This window comes from Lacerta agilis, chromosome 2 (genome assembly GCF_009819535.1).
Source record: "Lacerta agilis isolate rLacAgi1 chromosome 2, rLacAgi1.pri, whole genome shotgun sequence".
Lineage (NCBI taxonomy): Eukaryota > Metazoa > Chordata > Lepidosauria > Squamata > Lacertidae > Lacerta > Lacerta agilis.
The window spans coordinates 46,923,384-46,948,396 of NC_046313.1; the positions used below are offsets into that span (position 1 = coordinate 46,923,384).

General features: G+C 46.6%; 1 protein-coding gene across 2 annotated transcripts in view; it reads right to left on the reverse strand.

Annotated features, from left to right (window-relative positions):
* The window catches only part of PPARGC1B (PPARG coactivator 1 beta), a 101,344-nt gene that overhangs the window by 3,455 nt on the left and 72,876 nt on the right, over window positions 1–25,013 (reverse strand). The window contains exons 2-11 of one of the 2 annotated variants that reach the window (XM_033139892.1): window positions 21,294–21,467; window positions 14,267–14,479; window positions 10,159–10,275; window positions 5,823–6,990; window positions 4,566–4,602; window positions 4,000–4,064; window positions 2,678–3,443; window positions 1,726–1,795; window positions 1,003–1,124; window positions 76–230 (exon numbers count right to left, since the gene is read on the reverse strand). In XM_033139892.1, coding sequence (XP_032995783.1) covers window positions 76–230; window positions 1,003–1,124; window positions 1,726–1,795; window positions 2,678–3,443; window positions 4,000–4,064; window positions 4,566–4,602; window positions 5,823–6,990; window positions 10,159–10,275; window positions 14,267–14,479; window positions 21,294–21,467 — 2,887 coding nt within the window. Of the gene's footprint in view, window positions 1–75; window positions 231–607; window positions 739–977; window positions 1,125–1,725; window positions 1,796–2,677; window positions 3,444–3,999; window positions 4,065–4,565; window positions 4,603–5,822; window positions 6,991–10,158; window positions 10,276–14,266; window positions 14,480–21,293; window positions 21,468–25,013 lie in introns of those variants that run through there. The other variant, XM_033139893.1, reaches the window with a different exon arrangement.

The window sequence follows — 25,013 nt, forward strand, 5'->3', positions numbered from 1 at the left end:
AAAGAAATCATCACCACTGAAACAAGGGCTGGAGGGGGAAGTGGACCCCTTTGGAGTGACATGGGGGTGGCTTACCCAAGTCGGTGTATCTGGTCCAGAAGAAGTGCCCAAAGCCACCGTAGCTCAGCTGGAACAAGGGCTCATTTCTTTTCCTTAGTGAGGCACCGTTCTTCAAGGATAAGGCGGCATGTTCTGAACACCGATACGTGATGAAGCCATATTTATCTCCCCTGAGAAACAAAATGGAGAACTTAAGCATAGGCAACAATATATTGCCATTTATTTGTGTTACCTTTTTTAAAAAAAACCTCCAAAGGACACACAGTTTTCTCCTCAAAGAAGGTAGATGAAGCTGGAAGGTAGTGGTCATCCCAGTGAGCCTTCGTGGTTAGCCAGGGATTAGAAGCCAGGTGCTTTGCCCACTACACCACACCGGTCTCTCTGCCTACACTGGCCTCATTGAAATGCATGGACATGACTAAGTGAGGTCCATTAGTTTCAACAGATTTACTCCGAGTAAGACTTAGCTGAATGCCACCCTCTAGTTCTCCTTGCACGGCACACTTTGTAGGTCATTAGAACCTAACAACCCTCGAGTCCAAATATATTACACAAGCCTCCACATTTCTCTTTATTTAGGAGAAAGGGAGACTCATTATTTTATAATCAAGCAGATCCCTAGAACAAAAAGGATTTCAAAGGGCAACAGTCCCATGAAATAACACTGGAGAAAGCATTGTGTCTCTTTAAAATCCTGTAAAGCAGCATCTCTTCAGATCACCATTGTACCACAGCAGCAGACACTTCCCCAAAGAACAGACATCTCCAGAGTCCGCCCCCCCCCACAAAAAACACTCTCCAGCTTTCAAACCCCAAATAAGACCAAAGTCCTGCCTCTCATGTCATGCAGGATAGACAGGCTAGATTCCCAGTGCTCAGTGATCTCCAAAAGTTCCTGCTGGTTCTAGCAGCGAGGGAGGGGGAAGCATAGCTTTGACCCACCTTTTATTCCTGGTCAAAACGCAACACTCAACAATCTCTCCGAACACCTCAAAGCGCTTCTTCAGTTCAGTGGAGCTCATACTGCTGGCAAGGTTTCTGATGTACACTACACGGCCTTCTCCCTGTTCAGGGATGAGAATAATTGCTTAGGCCTGATACAACTCTTTCTTCTTCTTCCGACTGAACTCTTACTATCCCCCAACCTGCTTTAACAACAAGGCAGCATGATGTTGTGTAACAAATGCACAAATTCTATCTGCTGAAACGGCTCTTTGAGGAGTAGCTAACTGCTAGCGCTTCACGGCTAGCTTGCTTATCGTGCACCCTTTATCGTTTTATTTTATGTCTCCCTTTCAAAAGCTGCAGATTCCCCCCATTTCAGCTTCACTACAAAGTTGCCATGGAATCACAATTCCCACTGCTCTTTGTAAGTGCCTGTTGATGAATTTGGCACAAAGTTTCTCTTGGGTCAAGAACTGAATCTGTTGCCGGTTATGTTTACTTTATTTCTTTCTAATTCATCATCTTAAACTGGTGTTGGGCAAAGAGATACTGCAACATGTTCTGTGCCACTCCTACTTGGAGTGGCAGTCAAACCAAAATTGCTTTGTCCCTAAATTCAGATGAATTTTCAAAAGAGGGAGTCAACCGATCTGGTTGGAAACCGCACCATGCCCATTTGATTTATTACAGAAGCCCCCGCATAGCAAACAGGTCACTTACAATGGCTTTTTCTCTCCTCTTCTCCATCTGTCCCACAGTTCCATCTTGACACTGCTTGTCATTTTCGTATCTGTTTGGTAAACAAGAAGGCACATGAATTTAGTCCTGAATGGACTCTGGCTGGTCTGAGCACTAGAAATCACAAGGAAGTAGAGGCACACTAATTGCTTGCAGGGACAGGGTCATCCATTTTAAAAAGAAAACAAAGAATGCCGTGTCTACAGCAGCAGACTTTCAAAGACAAATGCCAGCATCCAGCATAAAAAGGAGAAACGGCAAGGCATCAAATACAGCAGGGAAAGGGTGGACAGGAATAAATTTGCAGAGCCTAATATGTTTCAAAATTCTTCTCCGTGCTTAGGTACAACCAATTCTGTTGCAAAAAGTCTTTAAATTTATTTCTGCCCACCTGGATGCTTCTCCCCTCTTTTCCCCCGTCCATCAAGATTGTTTCTCCTGCAAAGGGAAAGGCTTGAGACATTCACACAAGGGGCTGGCAATCTAGTGGAGCAAACTGCTAATGGAAGGGGGAAGGAGATTGCTCCCTTCAGACTCTTCTGCCACTGCCCAGGCTGTTCCCGAGGGTCCTCCAACTTTCCAAAACAGATATTCAGAGGAGAACTGGCAAAAATTGCTTCTGCTACTTCTGTAAGTGAGGGGTTCTGTGAGTGAAACTTCGCTCACAGGGATCTCTGGACCCACCCAACCCAGTCTCTTTCAGAGTAATCGTATTATCTATAAAGCAGCAAGGATGTGCATGGCACCTCCTGGAGAAACATAAGCAAAAAGACAGCACCTCTGCCAGAGGGCCACCTGTAAAGCAGTAGGTGCCTCTGTGAGGGAGCTGGTAAAGGCCAGCCAATGCAACCCACTACAATTTTGCTCACTACTGGTCTCCCTGAGCCCTTTCCCCAAAGACCCTGTGAACTCACGATTGTGCAGGGAAACCCACCTGCTTGCTGGAGACCTGGACCTGCAGCATGAAGACTCAGAATCAGACCTGCTTCGGGAACAATAGTGCAAACTGGCCCTGGAAAGAGGGTTCTTGTAGGGGCACATCTTGGATTCCAATGGACTTGTGCAGCACTCTTCCTCCTCCTCCTCTTCCTCCTCCTCTTCCTCCAGCGGGGAACCAATCTCACTGCAGCTGTCCTCAAAGACGGTGTCATATTCAGGCGTCTTGCAGAAGGCCGCCTCCCCGGCATCGAGGGCACTGTCCAAGAGGCCAAAGTGTTTTGTCAAGCTGGCCCTGATCTCCTGGTCCCTCAGCTGCTGGCTTTCCTCCTTCACTGGGGTCCCGTTGACGCCCTCCTGACTCGCGTGCTGGTAGTGCACGTCAGGGGCTCTCCGCTTGTGTTTGTTTTCCACGTGGCTCAGGGGCTCCCAGGATTTCAGCACCTTCCTCTGGAGCGAGGCCTCGGGCTTCAAGACCTGGCAATAGTCGTGGTCACCGAAAGAGCGTGAGAAAGGGCGCTTCAGCACCCCATGTGGCTCGGGGTGGGGCAGGTGGGGGGCGGACCGACTCAGGTGTGCATACAACTCTGTCCGCACTGGGTGCTTCTTCTGTTGCTTCCTGAAGGTTGCCCTGTCCCCTATCATTGGCTGTGGCTCAGAGTTGGTGACGATGGCAGTCTCCTTGGCTGGCCTCTGGTGAATGTCTGGCTTATACAGGTCCTCCTCTGAAGGCTTGTATGGTGGAGTAGTTGGTGGTGTGAGACCTTATCTCCCCCAAGGAAGCAAAGGGATAAAGCTCTTTCAGTACAGAAGTATGAAGTTAAAACAAACAAGAAAGCTGCCTTGACAAGGGGAGTTAGACCTGTTCCCTCATTCTACACCCCCACATCTGTCAATCCTTTAAACCAGAGTTTCCCAGTGTCTCCAGCTGTTGTTGGACCACAACTCCCATCAACCCTAGCTAGCAGTACCAGTGGTTCAGGATGATGGGAATTGTAGTCCAAAACCAGCTCGAGACCCATGTTTGGGAAACCCTGCTGCATAATTGATTCTGGGCCAGCTGCACTTCTGTTTACAGCTAGCCTCTTGTCTTGGGAAAATGGCAAGAGCAGTTCCCAAGGAGTTGGTGAGGAAACAGGCACTTATATTAGATAGCTGCCTTTTCAGATGAAATGGGTCCCTTTCCTTCAAGTCAATGGCTCTATGCAGCATTAACATCCTGAATTCACTAGCTGACCATGAGATCCTTGGCACTGGCCCACCTTCTCGTCACATCTTTTGCAGGATGTGGCAGACTCTTAAAGTGAATTCCACCCTTACCTGCGGTGCCACACAGCTCTACAGTCAGAACTTGCTCGAAATTGCGCTTTCCAAATGTTGGTTCTCTAAAGAGGAGGAGAAAAGTAGAGTGTAGAGGTCATGGAAGAGATAAGGGGCAGGTTAAAGATGGAGACATCACAATTCACATACTAAACCAGAAATAAGGAAGCTGTAAAGATAAAGTGACTCTGGCACAGGATGGCCAAACCTTCAAGCGTCAGTTGCCATGTCAACAGGTTTCTAAATGGCCATGCAACTGGTAAGGACCAGAGAGCAGGGAATAGTTCCAGGTAACTATGCAGTGAAAGTTTTGCAAACTAGAAGGAAACTGCTCTCCAAGACCAAGACCACCCTTTTAGGCTACTACAGTGCCACAAATGACCAGCATATGCTAGTAAAAAATGTATATAGGCTAATACCATTTGTGGACTTATTTGCACACAATTATGTTACATTTTTATGCATGCATTAGGGCAGCAAAGTTCTGAGACAGCCATGTGCCAGTCTCCTGACCCCTGAGGCTATCCTCCTCCACTAACAATATGTATTTTTGGTATTTCACTTACGTTGTTGCCAAGGGCAGCGACAAACACCTTGGTGCTTCTGAAAGAAAAACAAACAGGAAAAAGCAGAATGACTCAGTGAGCCACATCCGTGCCTTTGAACTGGACTAGGTTGCTCATGAGAAAGCAGATTAAGACTAAACAAAGCAAGATTGGATCTTCTAAATCTGACATCTTTTTTTTAACACTTAAAAGGCGGCAGGGAGAGAATTGGACCAGGGTTGCAGGGCTGGGAGAGCAGGGATTAGTCCTACCTGCCTGTACATTTTCTCTGATTTAAATCTGCCCTTCCCACAAGCTGTTATTGGGAAAAAGACACAGGCCTGTAATGCCTGCCTTTAACCCCTGCCCTCAATAATCAATAGCAGCTGTTGGGAGGAAGAAGAAGAAGAGTTTGGATTTGATATCCCGCTTTTCACTACCCGAAGGAGTCTCAAAGCGGCTAACATTCTCCTTTCCCTTCCTCCCCCACAACAAACACTCTGTGAGGTGAGTGGGGCTGAGAGATTTCAGAGAAGTGTGACTAGCCCAAGGTCACCCAGCAGCTGCATGCGGAGGAGTGGAGACATGAACCTGGTTCACCAGATTACGAGTCTACCGCTCTTAACCACTACACCACACTGGCTCCCAGTGGAGGAGGAAAGAGTTAAATTAGCGAATTGCCACAGGGAACACGACTAACCATCCCCCCCCCCCCCCGCGCCCAATACTGAAGCTCTGATCCAATTCAGGACTCTCTACTGTTTGTTTTAAGATGTGAAAGGAGAGACACTGAGAGTCTGATTCTGGGTTTCCCACACCATGCCTGACTTGCTCCTTAGTCACCTGGGTTGTAAGAAGCTGGAAGCTCAGAGTTCTAGTGTCCTCTGCAGCTCTGACAGTATGAGTCCCTCCACAGAGTGTGTGTAACTTCTAAAGATACTCCCACCAAACTTTGCCAGTACTGAATTCCTCCTTTGCCACAACACAGCCACAACACGCCCTCTCCTTGCTCAATGAGGTTTTACAGGATATGTTCCCTGTGTTTGACTCAAAGCACAGGCCTTCCCCTACAGGAAAGGACAGAGCTCAACCAAAGAGCATGTGCCTTGCTTCCAGAAGGAACCAACCCACATTATCTCCAAGTAGGCCTGGGAAAGACCCGGAGAGCCACTGCCAGACACTGTGGACAACCCTGAGCTGCATGGACCATTGGTCTGGCTCAGTATAAGGTAGCTTCCTATGTCCCTTCCCAAGTTCCCCATACGTTCAGACTCTTACTTAGGGTACCTGTCGGATGAAAAAGGGCGCAGCACTGGCTCTCGCTTATCTCACAGGCTTCGCTCTCCCCGGAGCTCTCTGGTGAGGGGGTTTGCAGCTCCATCGGGAGACTCCGATACCTGTCCTCCGCCTCTCCTGCACCGCTCACTTCGACCTCTGCTGCTGGTGCTTCCCTGTCAAAGTTCTGCAGAGCGGAGGAGCACAGGGACAGTTCTGGGGAGGCCGCTTTGTTTTGAGGGGGTGTGGCTGGATCAGGGGGAGAATCGTCAAGGAACGAAAGCCAGAGACTGAGCTCGGGGTTGAGTCTTTTGGAGCGCCGCACGGCATAAATAAAGCTCTCCTGCTTGCGGCCTGCCTTCCCAAAGGCCAGCTGGGCCCGCTTTGCACAGTCCTCCTCCTCCTCCGCAGGGCTGCTGGTCTCTTCCTTCACCTCAGGCTCCGCTTTGGGGCCCTGCCTGGGCTCTGTTTTCACTTCTGGTGGCATTCTGCCTGCGGACTTGCACGCCTCCGTGGATCCCCCAGCAGCCTCGGGCGGCGGAGCTCCCGGAGCCTTGGGTGGCTGCAACCTGGTCAAGGAGGCATATGCAGGCTTGGCCAACCGGTATGGCTTGCTCACATCACACGGGAGGTCCCTGGCAAGCAGCTCCTTCAGGATGGAGAAACTGGCTGCGGGAGCTCTGGGCTGCTTGCCGCCCGCTGAGAGGTGCCAAGAGCTGGGCGGGCAACTGTCCTTGCTGCAGAGCGGAGGCCGCTGCAGGGGGCAATCCGGCTTGGCCCTTTTGGAGGGGCTGTGGAAATGCTGGTGTCTCACATCGGCAAGATCTGTGGGGGGCAGCTTTCTGGGGGGAAGGCAGTAAGTGTGCATGTAGCGGATGAGCTCCACAGTAGCGTGCAGCTCCTTCTCTCCAGCGCCTTCCTCGGAGGAAGAAGGAGGAGTCACTGCCATGTTGCCACAGGGCAGCAACTCTTCACCGGAGTCGCTGTCCTCTCCATGGTGGGCGCAATATCTCTGGAGCTCCGTGCCGCCACTGTGGCACTCGTCCAGTGGCCAGTTGTCCTTTGTGTGCGGGCAGTGGGCAGTGATGGAGGTGAGGTGCTTATGAAGCTCAGTACAGCTCCGGCTCTGAGCCTGCAGAAAACTTGGCTTTCGGTCTCGGACACTGTCCACCTTCAAGAGCAGAGGGAAAAGGAAGTTAGGCTAACCAAGAATGAGTTTCTTACCAGCCACACCATATACAGAGTCCTCATCACTTTCCATGTTTGGTGGTTACAGTAATGTTTCTTTAGAAACATTTAGACCCCAGAAGATTTTATGGAAATCAATAATCTACTGTTTATGAAGAACTATTCAGCCTCTTCTGTGGTTACCCTGGTAATTTATCAGTTACATTTCATTGATGCCTATAGGATCTGTCTGATTTAATTATATAAAGCAACTACTTGTACCCTTTGTGTAACTTATTTGTTCTCATCTACTTTCAGAGAACTTGCAGAATCTGGCTTTTTCGTGTCAGATTCTAAGGTAGTAAATGAAGGGCCTTGCATTCAAGCCACTAGATTGTCTTCTTCTTCTTCTTCTTCTTCTTCTTCTTCTTCTTCTTCTTCTTCTTCTTCTTCTTCTTCTTCTTCTTCCTCAGCAGCCAGTTGGTTTTTTTTTTTTTTTTTGGTATCAAGCACCAATGCTACTTTCCAGTAAAGGTTCCTGCTTAATGCAAGCCTCACTCTGCCCTGTGTTTCAATTCCCGTTAAGCTGACTGAGCAAATACTGTGGGCATTTATCAGACGGTGCCTTTGACACCACTAATAATGAGGGGGGCATTCCTTACCACCATGGCGAAGGAGGCCCTTGCCCTGCCTGAATCAGAGAAGAAAATGGATGAAGAAAATTTATCTACCTATGCATGTATCTCTGCTATCTCTCAGCACAAAGCCTATGGCATATGTACACAAGCTAAGTAATGGGAGGACATGCCCGTTCTTTAAGAATCATACATAATAGTCATCTGTGCACAACTTGAAGAGAAACAGTAAAAGCTGGGTGGAAGTTTAAATTGATTCCATCGATATCTTCCTATGTTTGTGTATGTGTAAATATAACAGAAGAATATGAGGGATATAACCTGTTGAGATGCAGAGCCTTGTTCCTTAGTGAATGCCCTGAGTAGGAGAAATCAAATGAAGATTTGGGGAAGCTGCTGGAAGCTAATGCAGGGTTTAAAGAACTGGGCAGGAGAGATGAGAAAGGAGAGGGTGTATGTACACTTCCAACAGCTCCTTTCAAGAACTGCACAGAGCAGGAGAGATCAAAGGGATTCTTCACACCCCTTGAATCAAATTTCTTTCTAGCTGCTATATGTGGCAAATAGTATTGATTTGCCTCCCCTTCCTTCCAGTTGGCATGGAAGGGTCACTGTCTCTCTCTCTCTTCCCCCCCTCCCCACTTCGCCCTGCCTTTCCCATGCAATCTAAATCCACTTGCCTAATGCACAATTTCCATCACCCAAGTGGAAAATCTTTAATGGCATCTTGTGTGGATTTCGGGGATTAGTTTAAATGACTGGACTGGTTCTGCAACTTTACGTGTAGCTCTTTGCCCAGCTAAAGTCAATTCAATCAGCTGCTGGGAAGCTCCATTCTAATTTGGGGTCAAGGATGAGAGTGAGAGAGAGAAGAGGGGAAAGATCATCGCGGCAAAATCCGAAGACGAAGGGAATCTGGGGGAAATAAAGAGGCTCTTTGTACACAACACTCCAAAGGGCACACAGATGAAAGCCTTCTTGTTTTGAGAAGGCTCACTCTGATATCACTGCCAGTGTCCTGTTTTTCTTCTCTCATCTCTCCTTTAACCCAGGTATGGCCAGCTTCTGTATTCATGGCTCTTTATTCCTGCTATGCAACCCAAATTCCTCAAGGGTAGACAAACTTTACAGTACAGGTACAGGGGATTCTACGTGTCAGTACTGGTCTTACAGTTTACAGAGCGCATCTGCCTGGACACCGTGGCTAGGGCACTACTAGAGGGGCCCAATGCGAGAGAACAAGGCTCCTGCAACATGACAAGCTACACTGGCTGAGATTCCCTCTCCAACACCACCATTAAAGGCCACAGGAGCCCAGACTTCTTTTGCACCTGGCTGCCCTAGCTGCTTTATTCAAATCCCCACAGAGAGATATAAATAACAAAAAGTAAAAACACAATTAAAAAAATCCCTTGCCTCTTGATAAATTTAGAAAGAAAAATAAAATCTCTATGAGTGAGACTAGGGCAAGCTTTTTTTAAACCACCCCTTGATTAACATTTGGTATGTTCACAAGGGACTGCATAAAAATGCATGGTGGCCTGTCAATGGATGACCTTCAGCTAAATAATAAAGATTTGAAGATCCAGGGTGCCACTCCAATTCTAAAAGTCAAAAGTAAAAACCAGATTTAAGTCAACATGGCCAAGATGCATTGTTTTTACTTAAAGTAGTAAGCAAAAGTCTTGCTTAGCTAGGCCAGGGTCCCATCATGCACCGTAAGCAGGGCTACTCCAATGGCTCACTTGGATGCTCCTGAGTCACCTGCTGGCCCTCTGGTGCCACTGCCCCAACAGCTGCCATTACCGGTAGTTCAAACTGCTCTGGTGACACACATAGGGCACGGCCATCTCAGCCCAAGTTCCACATGCATTCAATGTGAAATTAATACCACCCTCACTTTGGGCAGCATGTCATGAACTTTCAAGCCCCAGCTTCTGAATGCATCTCAATTAAGTGATCGATGGAGGCTCTGCTGTGCTTGAAGCACTGTGGCCAAGCATGCACAAGAGGCCTGCTTGGCTGCACAAAAGGCCTGCTTGTCTACCTCACTGCTCACCTCCTGGCACACAACCAACCCCTGGGCTTATTCAGGAAAGGTTGTGAGCTGATTAAGGCTGCAGTCCTATACACACTCATCTGGAAGTAAATCCGACTTTCTGAGTAGACATCACCATTATTACACTGATAAGAGTGGACATGGGAACTATTTTTGCCTGCTACAACCTTTTTTGTTGGTGAAAACGTTGTCACCGCTTTCTGGTTTTATTGGTGAAGTTAAGCCGTTACTGCAAGCAACCTCAAGTGTTTTAAGGAGAGGCTAGACAGAAGTTATTTAACAAGTAAATAAAAATTTACAAAACACTTCTAACAATACTGATGGGAGTGTCCCAGTGCTTACTAGGCCCTCCTGACCGTACTTCTTCTGTTTAAAATGGGAGGTGAGCTGTAATGAAAAACTTGGATTTCATCTTGGGTAAATATAGTGCGGTGTGCTATCTTAGGGCAAAGGTTAGGGTTGCTAAGGCAAACAATACCTTTGTACAGGGTCGCTGGGGTCTGGATTTGGGAGTTCCTTGACGCCATGTGCTCCCCTCTCTCTGAACCTCATAGCTTGGAGGCACATTGGACGGAGAAAGGAGCAACTTCTTCAGCTGGAAAGGGAAGCAGTGAAAGAAAGAGTCGGAATTCCTACATAAATGAACAGCCACGTCTGCTTAAATTATCCCAGGTCAACCCTCCTGCTCTCCTCCAATTCACGGGCTAAGCAGTTGGAGTGGAGATCCAGCCTGAAAGCCACAATGCCAAGAAAGCAACTTTGATTTACATGAGCCAGAGATACAGGGCTGTCCTCTCCGCTCCCCCCCCCCCACAACATGAGTTTTGGCAGCCACATATATTCGAAGAGTCACATGAATCAGGGTCATGGGGAGGCTCCAACACACGCTGAGACTGAAAGCCAACAGGGGCTTGGCAAAGAACATTTCCGAATTTATTGCCTCCTGAGTTGGGTCTGGCTTGCAGTTCCAACTAGTATTGGATACTTACCAAGACCCAGTTCCATGGAGGCTCACTGCCTTGTTGTTAAAGCTCATCAAGGCGATGGCAAAAATTCATTCATAGCTATGTGCAGCGAAAAAGCCTGCATGCGTGATCATCACACAGGAGGATCTGCCTGCTGGTTTTGTGCCATTTTCTACATGGAGGTGCTGTTTGTGTAGGAATTATATAGCATATGAAGAATTCCTGAAAGAGCCGCACAAAAAACAAATCATTTTTGCAAAAAAAAACAACCCTCAAACTTTTATCTGGAGAGCTCTTTGGCTGCAGGTATCAAAAGTTACTGCGCAGGAGAGGGACAATGGCTTATCAACAATACACATCACATGTTATACAAAACATTTCACAAGTCTTCTCTGGGTACTCCTCCTTAACGTCTCTGGAGTATCTTCCAGGGAAACCAAGGTGTGTGCCACTTACTACCAGCAGTGGTTGGCAGTGTGGCACAGGCAATGCCTAATGTCACTGCTGCTTCCCACGAGGGAGGGAGGTGGAGGCACAGAGAGCTGAGTCTGGTGTGGGTGCAGTGGCGGGAGCAAATCTGATGTTCCAGCCACCATGCCTACACTATGCTGAGCAATCCCTGCTCTGCCCCACCCCTCTCCATCTTAGTAAGTGTCACTGAAGCTCAGTGTCAGGAAGTCAGTTGTGCGGTGCTGCTCTGCCAACTGGTGCTACCTCTGTCACGTCTTCTAAGGAGGACCAGACCTGTCTTGGCACTGAATAATCAAATCAAGTCTGATTGTGCAAAATGAATATTCTGTTGCCATAATTAAACAGTGGGACACCATGTGTGGAGTAAGTGTCCCTCGATGGCAGAAAACCCCTAGGTACAGAGGAAGACAGTGTGTGTGTGTGTCAAAATTATCCTACCAAACCTTAAAAATTGGCAGGTCTGGGATTCTGCAAGCATGCTGCCTTCATGGTGCTTTAAGAATACTGTATTGGCAGCAGAGATTCAGGCACCTGCACCCCAGGCTCCTTAAGGCGAAAAGTTGGAGGGGGAGGGAGATAGCTCTTTGCAGTTTGAAGAATCATGGGTGTCGTTGTTGAACTGGCTTCTGGAAAGTGAGGTTAATTCCCACCCACCCTTTAAACCCTAACTTGTGATACATTTTTACGGACATCCAATTTGTGTCAAGGAAGCAAGTGCATCAGCGCCTGAAAATCAATCAGTGGGATGTAACATTCCAACATGGCCTTTGATTGATTGATTGATTGATTGATTGATTCATCAGCTCTCCAAGTCTTTTGAAGATGCACGTTCTGTTCAAATGCCAAGTATTTACAAGGTTCTTTTTTAATAATAATAATAATAATAATAATAATAATAATAATAATAATAATAATAATAAAGAACTTTGGGACGGGTGCTATTTTAATCCCATCAAGGAAGTTGTTGGCAAAACAGCAGACTGAAAAATTATCTTGGGGTATCTGGTATCATGACCCAAATGTTCCTGATTACATGGTTAGAATATTTCAGGGTTTTTTTTTTTAAAAGGGAGGGAGGCGAGGTTTCACATTCCACACTCTCACACAGAAGGCAACATGGGATCTGTTAACATTAATGCCAGATTTGACTCTTGTGGGAATGTGGCAGCCAGGGGAAATCTTCAAAGGCAGTCTGGAATTTCCAAAAAAAAACCACACCTCTTTAACAATTAAGCGTACGATGGAGATTCAACCAGTCAGTTCCCACGGTCAAATGCCTGCTTTCTCCATCAGAATATTAAGTGAAAATTTCTGCTGTCTGTGTGATATAATATATATATCTAATATATAAAAATGAAAAGTTTATTTCCTTCTCCCCTGCAACGTATACATCCTATATATACACATATGGATTTGTGTGATATATATATATATCTATATCTATAAATATATAAATATTATACACCCACACACATGCACACTTTTGTGTGAAGTGAAAATGCCATACATTTCACCACTAGATGCCGCCAGATCACTTTTAGAAATCATGACATTCATTAATGACAGATAAGGGAGGGGGGAGGGGGAATAGGGAATGATAGGCAGGAGCCTGTGGGAACATACAGAGTCCTCTAAAACCAACACTCTTGCATGATGATTTAGAGCATGGCCAAGGAACAGAAGGGTTGGAGGATCGAAGGCTCTGTAGCCTCCAGCTCTGGGCATGTGCTAAGTGAAAACAGGTTCTGAAAATGTGACGTTCTCCGTGAAGACGCCATCCACAGTGCCCTCTTCCCCTTCCACCACTCCTTGCAAGTTTGCTAAGAAGGGATCTCTGGCAGAAGCCACAGAGAACTCAGAATAGCTAGCACTTCAAGCTTCGCCAAGCCCCCAAGTTCCAGGAGTCACAGAAAGGGTGTTGTGCATTCTTCACTTCTGCGTATGCTCAAGGGAGCAGAGATCAGCGCAGGGGCTGGAATATGGTTCTAGGCACAGAATTTGGCTTTCCAGAGAGCCTCAGTCTTCAGTGTAAAGGCAAGCTGTTCAGGTCCTTGAAAGCATGTGGGCAATACCAGATGAAATCTCAAAAGTGTATCTGTATTTGTATTGTTGTATTTGTATTTGTGTATTTTTGTTTCTTTTAAAATGAATAAAAATATTTTGAAAAAAGAAATCTCAAAAGTGTGGGAAGTAACTAAACTTCTGGTTGTTGGCTGGGGAGGGGTGGTAGTAGTCCTAGTTCCTAAAACTAGCCAAAGCAGAATAAAATTATGCCAAACGAGAGGAAAAATACGCAGTCTGCTTGGTCACAGACTCCAGATTTTCAGTTATTTATTTGGAAAACCTGGGCTAAGCTTTCAATTTGCTATACATGCGGAGATTTCTTTTCCATAAATTTATTCAGTATTGGTGCACAATACTGTTTCTTGTTTTTTAAAGCAAATAAATACTAATTTATTTTATCTGCTCATTTTCTCGTGTTCTTCCATTATGGAACACAGGGATGCCCAGCCATGGAGTGCTGCCTTTGTGTGTGTGTGTCTCCCCCAGGCACTGACCAAACTCAGGCCTGCCTAAGCTTCAGCAAGGTGGTGTAGATACATTCAGCCCTGACCATAAGGGGATAGAGCACATCAGCAACACTAGCCAACCTCATAGCAGGGAGGGAGCTTTTCTCACGCCTCTGATCATGCAAGGGGTCGGCACTTGGAGACTTGGCGGCACAGAGAGTGGAGGGTGGGAGTGGGCGAGGAGGAGCAGGGAGGGGGGGAATGTTGGGAAATGAGATATATCAAAAGAAAGAAAGAAACAGCAGACAATGAGGCACCGCTGGAGTGGGGCTTGTTTAAAGATGATTGCAGCTCTGGAATGCATCTGATGCCATTCACACGCCTGACTCGCACTCGATTCCCCCTCCCCGCAACGGTCACACTCTTTCCCCCATGAGGATGGCAATGGAGCAAACCGGAGTGAGAGCAATGGTGCAGCACATGTATACGTATACAATAACAGGTATATGCTTTTTTGTATTGTTATAATTGTAAGCCTATAATGAAAAAATTCAGACCTTTGCTTCCTATCATACCCATGCAGCCGGCTTATCAGAGGCGCATCCAAATCCACCTTAAACAGTAGGAAGTGGGTTCTTACTAGAGACAGCTCATCAACCTCTGGGGCCAGAGGAGGCCCCCTCGGGATAGGGGCGGCAGGTTTGGGAGAGGGGGTGAGTGACGTGCAGCCGCTGTTGGGCATGTCCCCCTCGTCCATAGGTCTGAAGGCGGCCAGGCCCATGTCGTCTCCCTGGATGTCATCCAGTGTCTCGGTGAGAGCCGCCAGCAGCGCTTCATTCTCGCTGTCAATAATCTGGTGGGAGGAGTCAGAAGAGAGAGAGAGAGAGAGAGAGAGAGAGAGAGAGAGAGAGAGAGAGGATGTTATCCAATCAAAATGCCTCCTACAGGAGAACAACTCAAATGACATCACATTAAAGGGATGTGCGCAGCACAGGAAACACCATGCAGATGAAACCACTGAGGCTGAATATATCGCTATACAGTGGTACCCTGGTTTAAGAACAGCCCTGTTTATGTAATAACACGATCCAACCACAGGCAGTTACTGTAAAATCCTGATTTCAATGAAAGAATTATATGCACGTGCTCAAAACTCTGCCCCTTCAACCAGTGGGGCTTTAAAATTGCTTAACTTCAGCTGGGTTGTCCCCACTGTCTTACTGGGTTTTACTGGTATGTTTACAATCAGCCTGAAGCACACAGGTTTATCACAGAAGCAGCTTCCCACATGATTTGCCTGCCCGGTGACAATCACGCTGCAAAGGTTGTACTAGAAACTGGCCTTACTTTGGCTCAGGCTCCATACCAATGAATGATGGAATTAGAGAATTTGAGTGTCCAATGAAGAAAGAAGAACTCAATAGAGGGTGGAGCATGAGCTGACAGAGCCTATGGGGAAAACTCTCATACATCCCGCATCTGTGAGAAGCTTGGGGTCACAGTCAACTAACTTGTTGCGCTAGTGGAAGCCAGTGCAGGGATTACCCCTAGTGCAATGGGACTTCCCCTCTTTCTTCCCCCTGTGCCCTCCCCAGATGTGCTCCACAGGGTCAGGGAAACAGCCAGAACAGAATGTGGGGAGAAGGAGAGGGGAGGCTGCTCTGTCGGAAAAGCAGAAATGCTTCCGCTGATGAAAGGCTCCCCTTAGCAATATGATGAATACAACCCTTGGTGTGATTACAATCTTAGAACTGGAAGTTAGCAGATGATAATGGAACCTAACCCTCTGTTTTAAAAGGTGTTTCTCCATGCACTTTGCCACACCCCACCACATTTTGAAAGTTAATCCTTGAGGTCTAGAATTGACTCTATGCTGCAATGAGGTAGAACCAGCAAAGTGCCTGTACAGTTGAAGGCACGGTTTAGCAAATCACCTCTGGCGACTCAAGCAGAGGTGCTGCAGTGGACATCACTGGTAACCGCTAGTAAAACCACTAGGAAAATCGGCTGAGGGTGCCTAATCATTTCAGGATGCTACCCATTTGGAACATGCCAGTACACAGGGCCATGTAATCTTGCACCCCACTTTTTATTAAAAATTCCTTCCAGTACTCAAATCAAGCAGTTCCCTAAACTGCACACTTGCAGATATCTGAGTATGATGAACACTGGAATCATTCCTGGAAATCCAAAGAGTAGATAAAAAAGAACGCTGTTGAGGTCAGATTACAGCTAAATGGTTCAGGGGAGGGTGAGCCAGTGGATTTTAACAACCAGATGTTTTGAATAACAAAGGTTTTGCTGCTATTCCTAATTTCCCAAGCTGAATTTGCCATGCAGCTATTTTACAGTTCTTTGATTCTGACCTGTCACAGCCAATATGTTTAAACTTTGCAAAAATCAGGTCTGAGGCTGCAGGACTCCAGATGTTAACTGAAAGACAGTCATGCAGCATTTTGCTCTTGACAATTTCAATGTTATGATTTACTTTAGCATTCCTTCCAGCATAATGGAGCATTGTATCACTTCTCTGTACCTGAGGTTATCAAGAGTTGCTGAAAAGAAAGAAAGAAGGGACTTGCTTCAAAAACAAAGTTCTTTCTTCCTTTCCTTCCTTTCTAGAACAACAGCTTGATAAAGACAATGCATGCTATGAGTCTGAAAGTGTCAGGACTTGGCAAGGTCCAAGTTCCAGTATACAGGATCCTGGGACCTGCAGGAGCTGCCTGTCACTCCAAAGCAGGTGCAGAGCCCAAATCAGAAAGGTGTCTATTTCCACAGCAGAAAACAGGAGAGGGAGAAGGGCAATCATAAGGGCCTGAAGGAAGAGAGAAATTTTGGAGGCTGGGGTGGGAGAAAGCTCCCTCCTTCCAACTCCCCCCCCCCAAAAAAAAATTTTTTTTTTAACAGCACTTAGAGAGTGTCCTCATGCTAGAAACGGGTTACTCAAAACATAGGTGCCAGCTCTAAAGCTAGGGCTTGGTGGACAGGGATTGACCCTTGGAGTCAGCTGGTGCTGCAGTTTAGAGGGTACCTTTGAAGCACAAAGTGCTCACTCTGCCAGGCTCGCAGTGAAAACTGTGCATTGGTGGCGCAGGAGGTAAGGTGCCAAAGCCTGGCTGTTGAATTTCATTAGACTTACTGACATCTTATTGAGAACCTTGCCCTGGTGCCTTATTGGCTAAGGGTGCAATGCAAACCCCCTTTGTCGCGAGCTGTGTACTTGTGTGCGGATTGGATGGAGGTGCTCCTTTGTCCAGCCCTGCCAGCTTTCACCTGTGGAGGGACACCAGAGAGCCGCCTGTTTTACCTGCCAAAGATGTGGGAGGGTGCAGGTGCTGCCAGCAGGATCCCTACACACTCCAGTGTCAACCAAGGCCCCCAAAGGAGGCATTCCAGAACAGGGGGGGTGCTGAGCCAGAGCCAGCTGCCATCACCTAGGAATGCCCGTCTACCTTGATTAGAAGCAGGCATGGGGAACCTCCATTGGAGGCAATTCAGGCTTTACTGGGGTAACATGGCGCAGTCTCCCACACTCCTTTGTTGCCTCTTGTGCTGGTATTGCTTCTTTCCTGACTCTCTTCCCCCCCCCCCACATCTCCATTCTCATGACAGAGTTCTGCATCAGGCTCTCGGACACAAAAAGATGTGCCTAACTTTGAAGAAACGAAGAATCCCCACTGACAGTGTGTATGTGCTTATTTGGATTTGACTACAGCCACCATTAACCCCAAATATCCATCTCAGCACCACGAGAAACTATGGCGGAAGCAGCAGCACTCAGAAGGAAGGGCAGCAAAGGGGGCTGTGTTCCCCCGACAAATTTATTTTCCTTCCAGCATTGGTGGGATACTTCTGCAGGCAGGAGGACATCAGCAGGGTACGTTTCATCAGGCTCCGCTCATTCCTAAACGACCTGCCTTTTACTTTTCAGCTCTGTTTATCTTTTCCTCAGGAAGTTCAGTGGAAAATATGCATCCCGCAATGACGGCCTGTCAGTCACTCTCGACCTTTTGCAAGAACAGCGTAAAGCTGGCATGTGAAGGTGTCACTGTGGGGAAGGAATTCTTTAAAAGTTCCATCATGAGTGGATAATTCCACTACAAAATGCGAGCTGGCAGGCAGTTGCAACCTGGAATCCAAAATCAACCTTATGGTAAATACAAAAGGAAAAGAAAAGAAAAGAAGAAAGAACACCTTCTCTTCATATACAGCAAACAATCTGTTCCCCCTGAAGCAGCAGGTATTTAAGGGAGGAGAGGCAACAGAAGAATGGGGTTTTTTCCCTGCCAAATTCCTGATACTACATCAGGCCAGGTATAAACTTATACCCCACACTGTTCTCTCCCCACTCCTCCTGCCTCCTTGATTTCCTTTCTCAATTACTCTGGCGAGGCACTTCAAAGAGCCTCTTCAGACATCCTCCATCCCTCCAACCCGGCCAAAGATCATCACGGAAACTGAGTGTATAAAATGATGAACTATTCTTTTATTACAGGAACTAAACGGCAATAATATTAGCTTTTTGCATAATCCTGGTTCCTGCTGAGTCAGTCAGTGGGGACTCTGTGGGGCCAGCCGACAGAGCCTGGAGCAGCCAGGCCAGTCTGCATGGCAGGATGTAGAAATGGAGCCAAGCTCCTTTGTTGCTTAGCCTTCGGAGGAAGCAAAGGATACCTGGAAGGCTATGCTGGGGTTAAGAAGGGAGCAGGGGTGGCGGGTGAAGGCACCAACATATGAACTAGCTCTGGCATTCGACATAAAAGGCAAGAGCAGGCATATCGTGTGCATGTGAACACAATGGGAAGGGCTCTAGCTCAGTGGTAGAGCATCTGTCTTGTAAGCAGAAAGTTGCAACTTCAATCCCTGACATCTCCAGGTAAGGCTGGGAAAGACTCCCTGTCCGAAATGTTGAAGAAGTGCTACCTACCAGTCAGTGTAGGCAATACTGAACTAGGTAGGGCAATGGTCTGATCCGCCACAAGGCAGCTTCCTGCCTTCCTAAATTAACAGGGGGAGAACTGAAGCTAAGAACGACTCACAACATATCCTGATCATGGAAACACCACCATGAATACCTTGTGCCCTGTTGGGAGACGGTGTGTATTTTGTGGAAAGCCAAGAGCAAGGAGGGGGAGGTGGCATGGGGTGCACCAAGGGAGCTGTGTCACCCGCAGGTAATCTGTGCGGCTTTAATCTTCCTCGCGGGCTCACGGCTCCATCCACCTGCACCGCGTCTCAGCTCGCTGATTGGTATAATGGGACCACGTATATTTAGAGAGCACGAGCAACACACTGAGAGGGAGCCTCAGCTAAAAATATCCATGTGCACAGAGAGATGCAGAGGTGACGCCGAAGCGGGAGAGTCAGATAAAAGGGAAGCTTTCTGTGCGCTGGAAAATTAACATTCCTGGGCCACGTCACTTTGTGTGCGGCTTCCTATGAGCTTCCCCCTCCCATCGCCGCCACCCCCCCCATCCTTGCTTGCTGCCTCCCTCCCACCCACTGCTGAACAATCCGTCAGGTTTGGAAATCAGGCTGGATGGCACAAGGCACCATCCTGTAATTTCCTTTTAATAATAGATCACAGGAAGATGGGCTCGGCAGCCTTCTCCTGCTCTTCTGCCTCCTCATTAGCTTTACTACACTTGCTCCATTTAGAAACCAAGCGCAAATTAATGGAGCACTAATCATCTGCAGAAGAGATATTAATAGTGTGGACCCCCCTCCCCACCCACAGCCACCTTTCCTCAGGCTGTTCCAGAAAAGGGGGGGAGACGAGCCTCCTCTGTGTGGAGGAATTAACAGGTGAGTGCTGGCAGGGTACGGAACATCCTGGGCCTGTTTTGCATCTGCCATAAGGGGCAAAGCACCAGGTAGGCAGGGGCAGGCAAAGGAGATTATTGGTGTGCGTGTGATTGTCTGCAAGCATTACTGATGTAGTGTAGCTTCTTCACTTTGAGATAGTTGCTATATTAGTTTTGTACTGTCTGTGGCAGACCACATGTTTCCTATGCAGAAGGACACAGTCCCACGTTCAATTTTCAGTATCTCTAGTTAGAGACTCTTAGTGCTGAGGCTGAAAAAGAGCATCGGCTGTTAGTCAGGGGAGATAATATTCAGCCATTGATAGGATGGAGGGCCAAACTTGATGAAGCCTTCAGTGTGTGGTTGCCATTTTACATATCTTTCATTTTAAGAATAAAAAAATGAAAAAGAAGGAAAAAGCTACAGGAGCCCCCAATCCCAATTAGAACTGAAAAGCACGAGGGTGTTAACTTTTGCAATTTTTCTCCATTCCTCCCCCCCCCCCAGCTATTATCAGCGCTGGATTTAGGGTGGCTCCCCCGCACAGGGCGCCGTGCCAAGGGGGTGCAAAATAACAATAACAACAAAAACCCTATTTATTATATAGGGAGGGGCCCCCAAATCACTCCTTGGGGCAAATCACAGTTTGGGATGAATTATTTTATCAGCAAAACTGTGCTGGGGTGGGAGAAGGATTAATTCCCCTCCACTGTACCAGAGTCCTGATCTAGGCTAAGGCTCCCACCACAGGTGCTATTTTTTATTTTTAAAAAGTTGAAAGATGTGCAATTGTGACCACACATTTACTTTGTGGTCCTACACATTTCTACTCTGTCTGAATTAAATTCTGTGTAATTCAATGGAGCTTACTCTCAGGTAAGTGGATATAAGAGTCCAGCCCTAACGTATTATCTAATTTGGCCTTCAGCATAAGGTGGCTTCATATGTTCCTGGCTGTACTTTGCGCAGGAAGCCAAAGGAAGAAAACCCTGAAGGCGCCGCAAATCCCAAATGTAGCCCAAAACAACTGCTCTTGCAGGAAGCAGGCCATGTAATAGTACTTTAGATCCGAACTGTTCAGACATGCATCCCCAGGTGTTGCTGGGCTACAACCCCCCATTATCCCCAGCTCGTTTATCCAATGGTCACAAATGATGGGAGATGTGGTCCAAGAATATTTGGGGACCTAAGGATGAAGAAGGCCACCTTAGAATAACAAGAGATCACCCTTTACCTTTCCTTGGACAAATGAAGGCCAGATTTCTATGTGTTCTTCCTTCACAGAATCATGAAGAAAACAAACTGATGTTGTGGCGGGGATTGGCTAGTGAGTCACTGCTACTTATTGGGAGGGGCACAGTGGTGGTGAGCTGCAAAAACACCAGTGGAGTTCAATCCGGAACTCCTCCCAGTGTATTTGCATGGTATCGTCCTTCCAGCTGCCTTGTCCCTCCCTCTCCAAGTAAGCAGTAGCGACTCACCTGCCAAGAGGTCAGGTAAGGGCCTCCATCCCACCACACTGTCTGCTGCTGACTAGAAATGTTTTGTCAGAAGACCTGCAAACAGAAAACTACATTCTTCCCTCCTACCTATGGATCATTCAAGTACAATCAACGTGTGCTACATTGATTCCTTCACTGTTCTCCTTCTCATGAAGAATAATGGCCATAGCATACACTTATTTCCTCTAGAAATGTGTTTTCTTCTCTGCAGTGGGCTCCCAGAACCAACATATTGCCAACGACAGTATTATAGGGTTTTTTTTTGGGTGGTGGTGGGGAGATACACGCAAAATTGTGAAGTTGTGACCCAGAGTAAATTTCCCACAGTGGCGCAGGGAATCCCGTGGCGAAGTGTACCTGAAAAAGCTCGGAGTCATCTGTACTGTACTGGCTGGACTCTGTTTCAGAGTGATCGCAACACCACTGCAGCTCATTGAAGCAACTGGCTGAGTCAAAGTCACCGGCATCCAACTGGGACAAATCAATCTCTGGGAAATCAGAGTAGAGGTGTTCCTCACCAGACACTTCATACTGTGGATGTAAAAGAGAAAAAGGATGGTGAGCTTTTTCTGGCTTGCCGATCCTCGGGGGAAAACAAATGAGGTCAAATATCATCACACATGCCTTCACAAGGTGTAGATCGGATCACTGGTGTCTTTAAGGGGTGTCCAAATGTTACACAATAAAAACCCACACTAATGTGGAGCTAAGAAACCAAAGTCCAAACCTTCCTAAAACAAAGAGGACTTAAAACCACTTGAAGGCAGGCTGCCACCTATAGAAAGCCTTCAAGCTCCAAAACGGCAACAGTTCCACATTTGTTTATTTACTGAGGTATTTTTAGCCTGTTCTTCAAAAGAATTCCTTTTACAACAAAACAAAATTTTATAAAATAACCACATTGAAACTTTAAAAAAGCAAATTAAAGATGGCAGATATAGTTCTAAATGACTCCCAGCGGCTCTTATTCTGACCTGACCTGGTATTACTGATGAAAGGGGATACAGAAACGTTTTAAATAAATACATAAAATGACTGGGAAAATACAACTGAGAGCAGTGTGTAGTAAGAGTTGTGCCTCTAAAGCAAGCATGTACTGAAGGACATGAATGCTGTAAAATGAGGCATTTCCTGCCCCTCCTCCAATGTATTAAAACTAAAAACCCCGAGATTATTTTTCTTTTCCACATTATTACCTGCTGGTGAATTATAATTATGTCTTACTGACTTGTCTGCAAGATTTTCAGAATTTAGTTCTATTCATCTCATTCCCCTTCTTAAATTAGAAGTGACAACTTGTACCTGATTGTGATTATTATTACTTTTGCTGACTTTGAATATGTGCATCAATGCCATTCAAAAGAAACTGAAGGATAAAGCAAAACAGAGCACTTTCTCCACACTCAACATCTAGTATTTCCATTTGGGAATGATGCTGCAACCTTGGCCAGCTTTCGCAAGAAATGCTTGGGTTTTGTATTTCTAGTATCAACATGATAATATCCCATTATGCAGACTCTAAGATTAACATTTCTGTGCTCTTGGAAATATCACTCCCACTACTTTCTAGTGTGCGAGAGGCCAAGCCCCCTGGAGGACAGCCCAGATGCTTTGTTTCCCCATGGCAAAAAAAGGAGGAGGAGGTTACTGGTGGGTGACTGACAATATGCATCTTTCAAGTCTGTCTCCGTTCAAAGGAACAGGAAAACACCCACCCACCTACCAGCAGATCACTCAGATTAAATGGCTGCATTTCGAGGGACAATCTTTCAAAATGAATAATGCCCGTAATTACAAAGATGTGCTTGTGGTGGGGTTGTGTTTTTTTTTTTTTTTTTGGTTTTGTTTTTCAAGTTCAGAGGAAACAGACATTTTCAACTTTTCTTGGGACAGTTCCCTTGCTCATGGATTATCACCATGATCCGTTGCTAGCCTTCCACGTCCATCTCAAGGTGGTGTACAAATTATAATAAAAACAGCTAAGGAGAGTTATAAAAATAGCAGAAGACCAGTTCAACCACTGGTGATCTCCTCAGGCAAGACAGACAGACAGTCAGACACAGACACACACAAATGCCCCTGTACACCACCAGAGCAGCTGCATGGATTCTTAAGGGACACATAAGCTACTCCAGCCTTTAGTGACGTAATGCGGACATCCAGGGCTTATACTAGTGCCCTGATAGCCAGCAATTAGGAAGGTAAGGAAGAGGCTTATAGGGTACACCAGACAGTCACGAGTCAGGTAAGGCTCTGCAACAGAGGCCTGTGTGCATCTGAAGGTGGCACTTTTGGCCTGCTGGGCATCCTGGGTCCTGACCACCCCTGACCTCCCCTTTCTTTCCCAGGCCTTCCAGCCCCAGCTCCATTCATCAGCTAAACTTAGCTCCGCCACACTCTTGGCAGTGGCAAGCAGGCCTTGGAGCTTCAATATTTCCTCATACCCGTGGCAATCTCTCCTTATAGAAACAAGTTTCTCCAGACACCAATTCAATAACGGCTCTAACAATCCATTGTATTCTTCCCCGGCTCCTCAAGCCCAGCCAAAACGAGAGTATAATAGAGCAGAATCAATGGCTGGCGCATGTAAGGCAATCTAAGCTCTAAGAACTGAGCTAAAAATACCCAGTCAATCACACAGAGCAGCTGAGACCCAGCCCCATTTCCACCACATTCTCAAGGCATACGCAATTGCATTAAACTCCCAACACGGTCGACGAAAGCGAGTGACCGAGAAGGACACAGTAATGCTGCATTGCACCATTACTGCTAAGCCTACCAAAGGTCACAGATATGCTGGGGGATGCGGCTTCCGAAGGTCCACGATGCACAAAGGCGGGGGAGGGGAAGGACTGTGATACAGAAGACAAGGCCTGTTCAGACTAGGGATAGATGAGGGAGAAAGTAGGCTCTGTCTGGGCAGAGAGGTGAATCTCCTTACTTTGCACTTCCCCAAAGCAGTACACAGACAGAAGCACAGTTATCCTCGAAAATCTGCACTCTCCGAATTTTCCAGTGCAGTTCTGCAGCCAAGTAACATGTACAAAAATGTATATGTTAGCAGAACTAACATGGGTGGTGATGGCAGGTGGGGGGGGGAATCCATTGTGTTAGGAAAATTCCTTTGCAAAAAAGCTGTCTCTTAGGCAAAGCCGCTTACAAAAATGTGTCTGCTAGGAGAAATTTGCACAGAAATGCTGGTGAATCTTCATGAAACCTTTTTAAAAATCACCATCATCACAAACTGATGTACAAATGTGGGGAACAAAACACAGGATTGGAAAAATGAGAAACCTGAAATTGACATATGAGCCCATCCCTAGCTCAAGCAAAGGTTTCTGCAAAATTGTGCCATCGGGCACTACTGACATCTATACCATGCTCAGTGCAGGGAAAAAACTCTATCTGATGTGTAAGAATTTTGCCAACGTTATGACTTCATGGTTACTTCCAATTTGTTTCAGTGTCATGTGACTTTATTGCCCGTACCTGAATGCTGCTCTTCCTCAAAGACATTCAGGACAGCATACATGGCACTATCATCTCTTGCAATCTTCAAGTCAACCTTGTGAGGAATGTTAAAACTGAGTAACACTCTCATGGCTGAGCGGAGATTTGAATCCAGAGTTCATCAGTTCACCAACTTGACTCCATTAGCTAAAGATACCCATTGGACAGACTTGAACACCAAGATTTCCCGCTTCTCCACATATGCTTTTTATCTAGCAAAGTACAGCACTGATTGGGAAATTTTTGATCCCAACTTTGCTGGAATCAGTACGATTGCAGTGTTCACTGAATTCAGCGAGTAGGGTCAGCACTCAGTCCTGCCTTTCTGAGACAACAAACCCATTCCAGGCAAGCCACCACGGAGCTGGTGGATGATAAAAGCCTTTGTCCTCGTAATGACCAAGACTAGCATTCAAAACAACCACCAGATAAATGAAAATTCATGAAGCCCTTTTATGTGAAGACCTGCTGATCTTTGGGAGCTTCCTAACAATGGGGAGAGCAAATATATTTGTTTTGCATTTAGCTCTCAACTCACAAGATCAACTGAGCATTTGAGAAGCCGTA